We start from the raw sequence: 11,951 nt of genomic DNA on the forward strand, positions 1-11,951 counted from the left end.
AAAAAAAAATGCTCAATCAATGCTTTCAGACTCCATGCTAGCACATTTCCACATATTGATCCAGTTATAGGCGTTATATTATTACAGTGCCCAGAACCTGCCACTCCAGTAAAGTTTGCTAGTGCATTTTATTCTGCTTTTCAAAAACAAGTATTAGCCAGCTGTTGTCCATCCCTGTAATATCATACAATTTTTTTTTTAAAAAAAAATGCTCAATCAATGCTTTCAGACTCCATGCTAGCACATTTCCACATATTGATCCAGTTATAGGCGTTATATTATTACAGTGCCCAGAACCTGCCACTCCAGTAAAGTTTGCTAGTGCATTTTATTCTGCTTTTCAAAAACAAGTATTAGCCAGCTGTTGTCCATCCCTGTAATATCATACAATTTTTTTTTTTAATACATATATGTGTGTGTATGCGTGTGTGTGTGTAAATATAAGAATAGTTTAAGACAACTAGGAAATGTATTAAAACCAGAAAAAAGCTAGATCACTTCTGGTGATTAACTATTTGTTTTTAAAGTTGGGTTTTTTTGCCTTCAGTCAGTTCCATGCATTTCATTTATATAGACATTTCAGACTTTTATTTTCTTTTTTCCTCCAGTAAGCTATCAATAAACCAGCAAAAAGTACTTAATACAGAAGCAGTAAGACACCTTCCAGAAGCCCAGATCAAAAAAAGCAAGCTAAATAAAGCCCTCCTCATCTCTTCTCATGTATGCAGTAGCAGTATATAAAACACAAATTTGATAAGGTGATTAAATACCATGAAGAACAGATGAAAGAATTCTTCAGATAAAATAGCTCATCTGGGTACTTCAGCATCAGTTCTCAGCTGTAATTAACACCTTTTCCTAATTTAATATAAAGCAATGCTCAGAAAAGCTTACTTCTCAGATAGGAACAAAGCAGCATTTCACAGCGGTCTAAACAATCAAAATTCAAGCAACTTTCTGTCCTCACTTCAGTAGTAAAATCCTCAAAAATGTACCTCTCATCTAGCATGTCTGCAAAGTTTATTAGGATTTTTGATTCATGTCTCATTGTGTAAATAATAAAAAAAAAGTTCTTCCAATCCCTTAAGCGTTACCATACCTTTGTGCCTTCTTTTAAATTGGCTACAAGTTCCACAAAGTTGTCATTTGCTACAGCTAAGTTCTTCAAAACTTCTTCTCTTAAATTAGATTCATTGTTTGATTGTTTCATCTTTGAAAAATCCTGATGTGCATTCTTAAAAGAAGGGAAAGAAATAAGCAGTGAGAATAACGAAACCTAGTTCCGTGTAACATTCTGTACCTTTTGCGTTTTTTCCTCCTACTCATTGCTTCTATGGCCTTTTCCCAATACCTGCCTTTCCTAACCTTCCAGCCACACACTGTACTATCCAATGCTTGCTTTCTGCCAAGTGCAGTGGCTGTTTCAGAACTATACATACATTAACTCACTGGCAGTAGGTATCAGCTAATTATCTGTTCTGTTGTGGGCTCCCTTCAGCTAATTCTCAAGTTCATACTGCAGACTCTCTTTCAGAGGCTATACTAATTAGGCTCTCTCCTGTACTGCCCTCCATTGGTATTCATAAAATAATACTGAAAGTTGTTAAGAAGTGCTACCTCAAATTTGATTGACATTGGTAAGCTATTAAAAGGACAGGGAAGTGGAAAACTGACAGAAGGATCACCTAGATCTCATTTCTTTTGGGAAAATAAACAAACAAGACTACTTCAGCTGCCAGAAGCAGCCAAACTTGCACTCCAGGACATTCAAACATCAAAGTAATATCCACCAAGATTTTGAAAGTATATATGTTAAAAAATATCTAATTATAAAATCCTTGATAAATATGGGACATACAGTCATTTAGAAACAACTTTTTCCCTTTTGTAGAAGTCTCCTACTCTTGCAAATGCAAGTTGCACTCAGAAGTTGCAAGTAATCTTGTGCACAAATAGGCCTCATCATTACTCAAGCCACTACTGTCACTTGTCCAAGCACTAAGACTTCTTCTTTTGCCAGATGTTTCAGGTACCTGTCTCTAGTGTTACTGACAAATTAAGGCTGAATTGATAAATCAAATTTGGGAAAGTCTCATTAATTTTTACTTTGATAAGCTTTGCATATGCTGGAGATTAAGCACATTGTAAGTAGCAATTAGGAAAAAAGCAAAATGTACTTCAGAGACCCAAAATGTCTTCTAGTAAACAGTAAGGACAGGTCTCCTGTTATCCCAGAAAGAAGTATTAAGATGGGATGAGGGGAAAAACCAAAACAAAACCAAAAACTTCTTAACACACCAGTTAAGCTTCTTTCAAGGGCAAAGCCACCTGCAGAATTGGGCCAAGAAAAGGTCCAAGAGAATTTACACTGGAGCTCTGGGAGAGTCTGCTAAAAGTTCACATTTCTTTCCAGTGAACACAAAAAAACCCCACCCCTGTATTTTTCAGTGATCAAAGGAGTAAAGGAGTATCAAGTGGCCTATGACAGAGTAACAAGCAAAACAGAGTAGAAAGCAAAGTGAGATTTCTGAAGTACTGGAGAGGTAGAGGAATCATTGCTCCTTAGTTTAAGAGGAAGGAAGACATATAAGGTGTTGTACCTGAATGTTTTTGAGAAGTTCTTCCTGCTTTTTTAGGGAGTCTTGCACTTTCTGTGTGTAACTTCCATAAATTCTGTCCAACTCAGCCACAGAGATAGCCTCCTCATTTATAGCACCATCCTGCGCAAGTGCAGTCAGGAACTTGCTTGTCATGTCAAAATTTACAGATTTCAGGTCATTTTCCAGCTGTTCTCTCTGCTTTTTAACTTCATCCAGATTGGCCAGCAAAGTTCTTAAGACATTAACAACCTAGGCAATAAAAATTGTCAGAAGTTAGCACGTTTAGAGGAATTATTGCGGAAGTATACTCTATTACTTGTTTCCATCTTGCGCTCCTCACTGATGCTAGCAACACTACTGCATGAGGATTTGTTTATTAATGTGTTTAAGACGACAAACCAGGACAGAATGCAATGAAACAAAGATCTTCAGGCATTTCTCAAGCTATACTCTCCTCTAAATATTTGCTTCCACTAATAACACTGAAATACAACAAAGATTTTTAAATCTATTCTTTTTTTAACTGATCAGATACCTTCCAATAGGTTATTTTAAAAATGGCAGTCAAAAATACTGACTTCAAATCACTCCTATGAGAAAAATAATCATACTGCTGTAGATAAGCCATGACTTTCTCGGAAAGCAAGTTGGTGTAACTGCCTAATACTTTAAAATACTGGGCCATGTCTTTTACATTGCCTAATTGCCCCAAGAACCTGAGCACTACACCCCACCACCCTACATAACACAAATATTGATCAAGGATTGCTCCTTTTGTAACAGTCAACCAGTCTCACTGTCCATGGCAATTGAACTTGCTCACACTAAGTGTAACAAAATATACTCAACCAGATTTTAAACAAAAAGACAACTTCTTTTCCAAACGTTAGTTACCTCCTGTATCAATTGTGACAAACAAGAGCAGCTAAGGATCAGCTTCCACACCAATTCATGTAAGTTTACTTTGTCAGACAAATAGAACTTTTATTCAAAATAGAGACAAATTTCAACGCTTTACCTCACTTCCTTGTAATGTTTTTGCTGGGTTGGCAGAAGGAATGGCTGCGTTAAGTTCTGACTCTGGCTTACACAGGAGTGCAATCGTATCCCGGTGAGACTGATAGCGCTCTTTAACTTGGCCATCTGCTTGCACAGCTTTATTCAAAATATTATGGTAATTGGCTCCCTCTGGTGGTGGGAGGAAAAAAAAGGGTGTTGATATCATTTCAAAACTTGTTTTATCGAAGTCTTGCACCAAAGCAGTTTACATGCTTTTCAGCAAGTCTTCATACATTTTTATCAGCCTGCACATTATGAAGTTATTAAGACATAAATAAAACTTAAGCTTCTAAGTTATGTTTTAAATAGTGCATAAACTAGGCACTTACATTAATTCTCCAGAGAAGCATAAAAAGTATATGAATGAACACTGGTTTGAGCTACTCCCCAGATTTAAACCCCTGTAACTTTGTCAAACTAAGGCAATGGTATCAGTCCCTTGTTAGTTTCAAAACAATACATACTAAGCACACAGAAAACATGCTATAGTGATGGCCCTAAGTAGTTTGACTAGCTGCTGGGGAAAAAACAACATAACAAAAACACCAGATCAAAGAGAAAAGAACACCTTGACGGGAAATACAAAAAAAGATGCTAATATACGAAGAAAAATACACTAAAGTACTTAAGAGGTAATTGCAACCAGATTCTTAGGAGGGCAGCCATTCTTCATTACATATGCTTTCTGAAACTTTAGCATGCATGTGCCTTCCAGGGGTGCAAAAGCAGCAGCAAATTCTCTGCTATCACATCATCTCTCAACTCCAAATAATGGTGCAGATTGCAATAAGGATATTTTGGCATAATGTCTCCTAAACTCAAATTTTTATCTTTAAGGATAATATCAGAGCATTAAAAACTACTTTAATTTACACAATAAGAACGGACATTTTTAGAGCATCCCCAGAATCCAAAACATGAAACATGAACTTTACCTGCCCTTAAAGGCTTATATAGTTCGTTGGATGGTGTTCTCTGCCAGCGTTCTTTGAATTTTGTTCGCAGGTCATTATCTGTAGTTTCTTCTTCCTCTAATAATCTTAATGACTACAGAATAAAATGTTACATGCATTATAAACCGTTCTAAACATGAAATAGCTACAAAATACAGAGCTAGTGTAGAAAATATAAAGAATGCTTACACATCTTTTATAAATATAATTTGGCAAATAAAAAACAGGCATGAAAGGCACAAACCACCCAAATTTCTTTAGAATGCTTCCCCCTGCCCCCCAACAATTTTAAGATCAAAATACTTGTAAGGGAACATCCACACGTGACAGAACAGTTTTTGTATGGACTAAACACTTAAATGGCATATTTTTGAAGTGCTATTAAAGTTACAAGCATTGTGGATAACCGTGCACTTTTCTATTGCCATTTAAAGAGAAAAAATTCAGTGGTGGTGTTTCAGGGTTAGCGGTTGCTGAGCTTACTTCATCTAAAATTTCTTTGTTCCTTTGTAGCAGTTCAGGCAGATCTTTTATCAGCTGATCAACAGTCTGAATTCCTCCCTGTTCAATCACAGACTTAGACTTGTTCAAAATAGACTGAGGAACAGTATCACCAGACACATCTTCAATAGCAGCAGGAAGATTGAGGGAAGCCAACACACTGAAAAAGTCAACATGTTAAATAGCAACTTGTTTGTACTATTAGATGGTTTTATCCTGTAAATAACACCGCTATCCAAAAAAACCAATCAGACAGTCAATTATAATCTAAACAGAGTATAACGCACTCCTGAACAGAAATTTCAAACTGAAAACTCTAAACTTATTCCTAGCGTATACCTCACCAAAAATACGTTTCAAAGCTCTTAAGAAGCTAAATAAATCCTAGTCTTTTAGCACTTACAAAATATGGCAAACATTTTCAGTAGCAACTATCTGGTAGATAAAGAACCAACTGCCTTGAGTTACATTCCTATCTTTCAGCTTGATATCTTTTATTACTTATTTTAAAGAAAAAAAATTTTTGGGGAAAAAATATCATGTATTGAGTCACTGGTACAAGCAAGGTGACCGCTGGAATGTGAAAATCCTTCTAAATTAATGGTATTGGAGCTTTTTCTGAGCAAGTGTCAGACTCTTAAAAAATGAGGAAAGATTGAAGAAAATTAAAGACTATTTGTTCTTAATACGCTTTCAGTCTTAACATCCACAGAAAAGTAGTTCTAAATACCTCTGCTATGGCTTAAGTTTGCCAGCCTACCATACGGTAATAAAAAACTCCGCTGTAATCTGGATGTCTGCAGGCTGCAAGGCAACCAGTGTTTACAGGCTTTTCCGTAACTCTTCTTGAGAAATTTAACAAGAAGCCATACTTACCCATTTGCCAGATTTGTGGCTTCTCTCATCTGGGCTATTAGCCTGTTTACTAGATCTGCCTTTCTCTGGTTATAAACACTCACAGACTGCTGAACTTGCAATGGAACCATCTTCTCAAACAGGTCTGCAATTAAAGTAGTATAAATTACTCAAGTTGCACTGTGAAGGTAAAAGGACACAAACATCTTCACAACTCTTTTGTACAGGTTGTACTACAGAGACTGATCTAAACAGTTTAAGATATTCTCGCCAACTCCCCAAGTTGTCTTAAAAAAAATTCTATTTCTACAGGTCTTCAGATTAGATTTCCGTTTTTAAGACTGAAATGGAGTTAGAAATAATTTAGAGGCATTATATTTAAAACAATTGTAGGACTACAAATCAGATTTTCCTTAAGGCTTCGTTTCTAATTTTGCTTCTTTAAAGGAAGAAAATGAGAAAGGGCAGAGAGGATCATTTTTCAGAACTCCCCTATACAGCCAACAAACTGAAATTTTTCAGCTTTATAGAAGGCCAGCAACTATGTTAGTTAAGATTGTACAATTCGGTACCTCTCCCTTGTATTAGTGTTCCTTCTGAAATTAAAAAGGTTGGTTTAATATAGAAAATACAGTTGCTGAGAAAAATCTGAGAAAATTTTGAAGAGAAGGGCACATTGCAGATAATAATTTTCAACCTGTGGTTTATTCTTCCAGTACTTTTTAACATCAAGTAGTAGAACAACAACTGGAAAAGACAAATGGCACTTTCAAAAACACTGCTGTACACTTAATACAATTCAAAAGTGAACGTTTACTTTTTCACAGTACAAATGAACTTTGGTGTCCATGTGTTTCACAAGGTAACAATTACCATGTGCGCTCCACACACTTCACTTACCAGTGAATTTCTGACTGAGGGGAACAACAACTGGAGCAGACTTCACAAGACTGGCTTTTCCAATGGACTCCAAATCTTTCAGGTCAGGAACCCGGTCATGGTAAATGAAGTCATTGTCTTTTTTGGCAGCTGTAAGTGCACGGTTGATTTTGTCAACCAAATCTTTAACATTTATATATTCATCATAACGAGATGCCACTGTTTTCACCAAGTCTGCTGCATGCTAAAAAAAAAAAAGTTAAATTTAAAATAATAACTTCTCTTTCTGCCTTTCATATATACCTAGGAAAACAGATGAGCTTCCCAGTAACTACCGCCAATGCGTATGATCAATATTATTATTTCCTTAAGAAAATATTCTCCCCTCTTTTATGTATCAAAACGGAAAAAGGAGATTTTACACATTAAAATAGTTTGTTGGAAAAAAAAAAACCAAAACAAAAAACAACCAGTAACCAATTTAATATCTCACAACAGTCTCACTATGACTCCCCAAAATCCAAAAGAAGTGATCATCATGAGTTAGAGGCAATAACACTTCAAACACCCATTCACACGAAAAAAAAAGCCACCATGTCATTTTCATGTTGTTTTATGAAACCCATGGCTTGCTTTTGCAGGTACTGCAAATTGTTTCTCAAACCTTGCTCACATTCATGAAGGAAGAGGCCAGAGTCCTGCTTTTCACATCTGCCACTTACACGCATCTAATCTTGAGCTCAGAAGCTACAGAAATTATGCTGGAATCCTACTACAAATTAAAATAAAATACAAGATCTGCTGTCTCTTCACTTCTGTCTGCTCAGCCTGGATGCAACCCTGAGGTATCTGGCTTTCCTACATTCAATTTACTGCAGGAGAGATGCAAGACAAAACATTGTTCTTCGATTGTATCTGTTCAATCCTGATCACATTCATGTTATGAATGTGTAAAACAAAATACTAAGAAGCAATGTCTGTTGAGGTTTACATAAACTCACAACAATTCAAAAACTCAAAATTCTTGAGATTGTGAAGTGAAACCTGAGCTACACTAGAAGTGAATTGTATTTGAAATTTGCTGAGATTTTTTGCCACTTTCCATTGTGCCATAAATCACACAACAGTACTTTGGTTTGATACAATACTACAGTCTAACTAGCATTTACGAGAAACAGAAAACGAGAGGAGAAGAAACAGGGGTGCGCATATATACTTTAATTTGGAATAAATTTACATTAATCTCTCCCCCCCCAATTTAATCCATCTTTGTTCTAGCTTTTAAAAAGGGAAATAAAAAGAGAGTATTACTTTATAGCAACGGCATTTTTCAAAAACTCATCAAGAAGTATACTAAACGTCTAATTTAGATTAATTATGGAAGGAGTATTTTAGTAATTATGGAGAACAGGATTTAAGTTTCATCTTACTAAATGTATTAAATAAGAAGACACAGGATTTTAACTTCTGACTACATGCTGTTCATGAAGCAGTGCTAAAATAAGTAATAATGGAGTATTTCCCCTCAGGCTTCACTTAAAAAAAAAAAAAAAAAAAAATCTTTAACTACTCAGCATAAAGGGATGCTTCCTGTAACACAACATGAAGAAAAATCATGGACGCAAGCTAATTTACTATACAACTTAACAGTGACAGCCAGACCTGTCAAGGGGAGCACTAAAAAAAGACATTAATACTCTATTACAGTGGAGTCCTAGAAAAAGGAGGTCTGCCAGGCAGATTTGAAACTCAAGAATTAACAACAGATACACCTTCATCCATCACCTAGTAATGTAGTCATAATATAACAACTTGGTATTAGAAATTCATATAGGTACTTCATTGTCATGCAAGTATACAAAAAAAAAGTTTCAAGCTTGATCCCGCACCAAGTCAATAAATGCATAATGGTAACTTTCAAAATGTCAACACGATAATCTTATGTAAGTCTCTCAACAATCCCGCTTATCAATAAATAGATATTGTACATGGATTCTACAAAGCCAGTCGAAGCGACACTTCCCCACTCCACCCCCCAAGGACCAGGACATTTGAAGAAAATCGTTATTTTTAGCCATTTTTTCCCTACTGTACTCAAAACATGAGAAGACCTTACCCATTACAACATCTATATCTAAGTCCCTTTAGAAACCAGATATAGAGGCAAAAAACTACAAAGACTAAAAATACAACTGTTTGTAAGTTTTTCAAAAATGATTCAGATTTAAATCAGGATTGCAGGAAAGAAGTTAGGTGTAGACCAGGCTAAATTTTAATGTCTTGGGGATTTTTTATTACTTAGGAAAATTTATTAACAAATCTGTTAAATATACTGAGATAAAAAGCCTATGCAAACGTAAAGATACAGGCTTAACATGTCAAGCAGTACCAAACTGCCCAAAACTCATTAAAATATATCTTTATAAAAGCTACAGAGATACCTCTCATCTTTGCAGCTGCTAGTAATTTGATTCATGTGATAAACATGCTCTGCAAGTTTTTAATACATTTCATTCTTAGTTATTTGAATTTTAGAACTCTGAGCTAGCTTTTCAGGATTTAAAGTTTTCCCATATTTTTCAGAGAAGAAAAAAAAGTTACCCACCTGTAACCTCCCAATTTCTTCACCAAATTTCTTCTGCTGTTTTGCCAGGATAGACTGATGATATTCTGCATTGGCCTGCATAATGCAGTGCTTTGCAGCCAGAACAGGAAACACCTCCTGGAAATAAAAATACTGACCAGGGGAAAGTCCAACCACATTAACCACCACAGACAACATGGGATGCAGGAAGAAAAAGGAAGAAGAAAAGGAAATTAGAATCACCCAATTAATGGTTTAGATAGGTTAAAACATTAGAGGTAAATGTCAGAGACCACGTGACTTTGCATGGATTGAATCCAGTCTTTTTCTTTTTTTAATCTGTTGCTGCAAAATTCTTAGTGTCCATTATTTTAGACGAACTACAATTTAAATTCAAGCCATGAAGTCGCAACATTTACTTAAAAGATTAGAAATGCATGCATATATTAAGAAAGGATAGTTGCAAGAACACACCCAAATGCCCCCAAGATAAAGCCAAGACAAAGTGTTCTTAAAAGAACGGGGCAGGGGGGAGACAGGCCTTTTTTCTTTTTTCTTCTTTTTTTTTTTTTTAATTTAACAAAGCAATTACACTTAAAACAGCAGCAGGCCTATCAAGGACGTAACTCTAAAATTACGAAAGCAAAGAACAAATAGAGAGGACCAATAATTATTGACATGGAAAGCAATTTAAAAGTCATCTTTAGACTTTCATATAAACGCACTTATCTTTGCAGGAGTACCAACCAAGACATGAAGAAAACATTATGCTGCAGCCCACAGTACAGGCATGGTCTTTGATCAAGGATTTGGCCTTACTGTTTTATTTCTTAAATCAAGGAGCACTGGAAAACCAGAGTGATGTTTTAAAGACCTCAGTATATAAAGACCTGTTTCTTCATATTTGTCCAAACTTGCTGCCCCCCTCAGAGATTAAAAAAAAAAAAAAAAAAAAAAGGGTAAATTTGGAAGAAAAAGCTGTCTGGGAGGCCTTGCAACTGTAGTCTGATGCATCAAGTCAACCTCTATTTCACACTCCTAAACATGTAACTATTCTCAGAGCTAGGTTAACTCAAGTTATTTTAGTTTTGAAACTATTAATGAATGAAAAATAACTGCAAATTAGCAACAAGGGATGCTTCCCAGGGACATTCACAAAAAAAGCCTTATGGAAGACAATCTCCTACTTAGCTAGATATAAATTTTAAGAGTCCAACAATATCAAAAGTAAGTAAGTCTTATCCAACTTTTACATTTACAACATTGCACAAAAGGTTTTCTACTACTTTATAATTTGAACTTAATTGATATATTTGATACACTGAAAACCTGCTCATTTTTAAAGTACTCGTTATACAGTATATATTCAAAGAGCATGAAAAAAGATCCTTCTGCATCTTCCAAAACCAACAGCACTCAAATGAACAGTCAAGACTAAATTGAGATAATTTACAAGTATCAATATTGTTTTGGGGTGGAGGAAGATAAGGCAGGCAGAAGGACAGGGGACACACACTGACTTCCAGTCATGTTTTTCATTAACAGGTAAGTGAACAGTACCACTGTATTCATGCTGTCAATATGAGAGCAAATTTCACATGAAAACATTGAGACTAGAAACCAATTAAGCCCCATTAGAAAGTGTTAGTTAGAAAAGCAGATTTAGTAAGGCATTAAGTACTAAGAAGGCATCCCTAGATGCGATCATAAATATTTCAAGTTCACTTCAAATGAAATGTGTTGCAAGTAAACACACTTCATGTAATAAGATCTTACTTATTTAAAAAACCCACACGATATTTTGCCTCCTAGATTCTTCACTGTTTTTCAAATTACACGTTCATTTCCCTTAAATGTAGCAATATGTCAGCTTTTCTTGAGGATACATTTTAGGTGTATTTCATCAAGTACATTGTAAACAATAGCAGTTATTCACAATAACAGCAGATCCCAGATTATTTCCATGAGAGTTACTAACCTTGGGCAAAGTATCTTTATATTGACATTGTTTGTAAGCATCACCATAGTAATCTGCAGCTTGATTAGCTAGTTTAGCTATGATACCATCTTTCATTTTATCTGGGGGGAGGGGGAGAAAAAAAATAAAGAACAATTATGATTACCATCAGTTTTTACAAGTGAATAGGTAAATTACTTCATCTTCAACCAGCAACAACTGCATTCTAAGGGTATAGCTTTACACTATAGCTCAAAGGTGGGATCCCACTCTTCTCTCAACATCCAGCAGCAGTTTCCAGATTTTCTACTTCAATCATGACACTGAAGGTTCAGTCAGTCGTACAAGAAATCTTTTGGCAGCTGCTGGCATTTATGCAGGATTAAGGGTGACGCTTTACCTTGGACCAATGGCAAGCAAGCTGCCAATAAAAGCCGCAGTCCCACTCTAACTCTGGCAGCTTGCTCCCAGCCCTTCCCTTGTGCCAGCCCAAGCATTTGTGCAGCCATAGTCAAAGAATTTAGCTGAAATCTAGTTAGCAAAAAATAGTTAATTTTCAGCAG

The 11,951-nt window shown here is 35.7% G+C and overlaps 1 protein-coding gene across 1 annotated transcript in view; it reads right to left on the reverse strand.

Annotated features, from left to right (window-relative positions):
• Positions 1-11,951, reverse strand: part of PDCD6IP (programmed cell death 6 interacting protein) — a gene marked incomplete at its 5' end in the record, with an annotated part of 25,877 nt that overhangs the window by 5,044 nt on the left and 8,882 nt on the right. Inside the window, 10 exons of the mRNA XM_009587220.1 lie at positions 1-11; positions 1,095-1,234; positions 2,601-2,849; positions 3,619-3,788; positions 4,595-4,706; positions 5,096-5,273; positions 5,990-6,113; positions 6,869-7,091; positions 9,453-9,569; positions 11,410-11,510. The exon at positions 1-11 is cut by the window's left edge and continues 88 nt beyond it. Of these exons, the coding sequence (XP_009585515.1) occupies positions 1-11; positions 1,095-1,234; positions 2,601-2,849; positions 3,619-3,788; positions 4,595-4,706; positions 5,096-5,273; positions 5,990-6,113; positions 6,869-7,091; positions 9,453-9,569; positions 11,410-11,510 (1,425 nt within the window). The remainder of the gene's footprint in view (positions 12-1,094; positions 1,235-2,600; positions 2,850-3,618; positions 3,789-4,594; positions 4,707-5,095; positions 5,274-5,989; positions 6,114-6,868; positions 7,092-9,452; positions 9,570-11,409; positions 11,511-11,951) is intronic.

This window comes from Fulmarus glacialis, unplaced genomic scaffold (genome assembly GCF_000690835.1).
Source record: "Fulmarus glacialis isolate BGI_N327 unplaced genomic scaffold, ASM69083v1 scaffold37981, whole genome shotgun sequence".
Lineage (NCBI taxonomy): Eukaryota > Metazoa > Chordata > Aves > Procellariiformes > Procellariidae > Fulmarus > Fulmarus glacialis.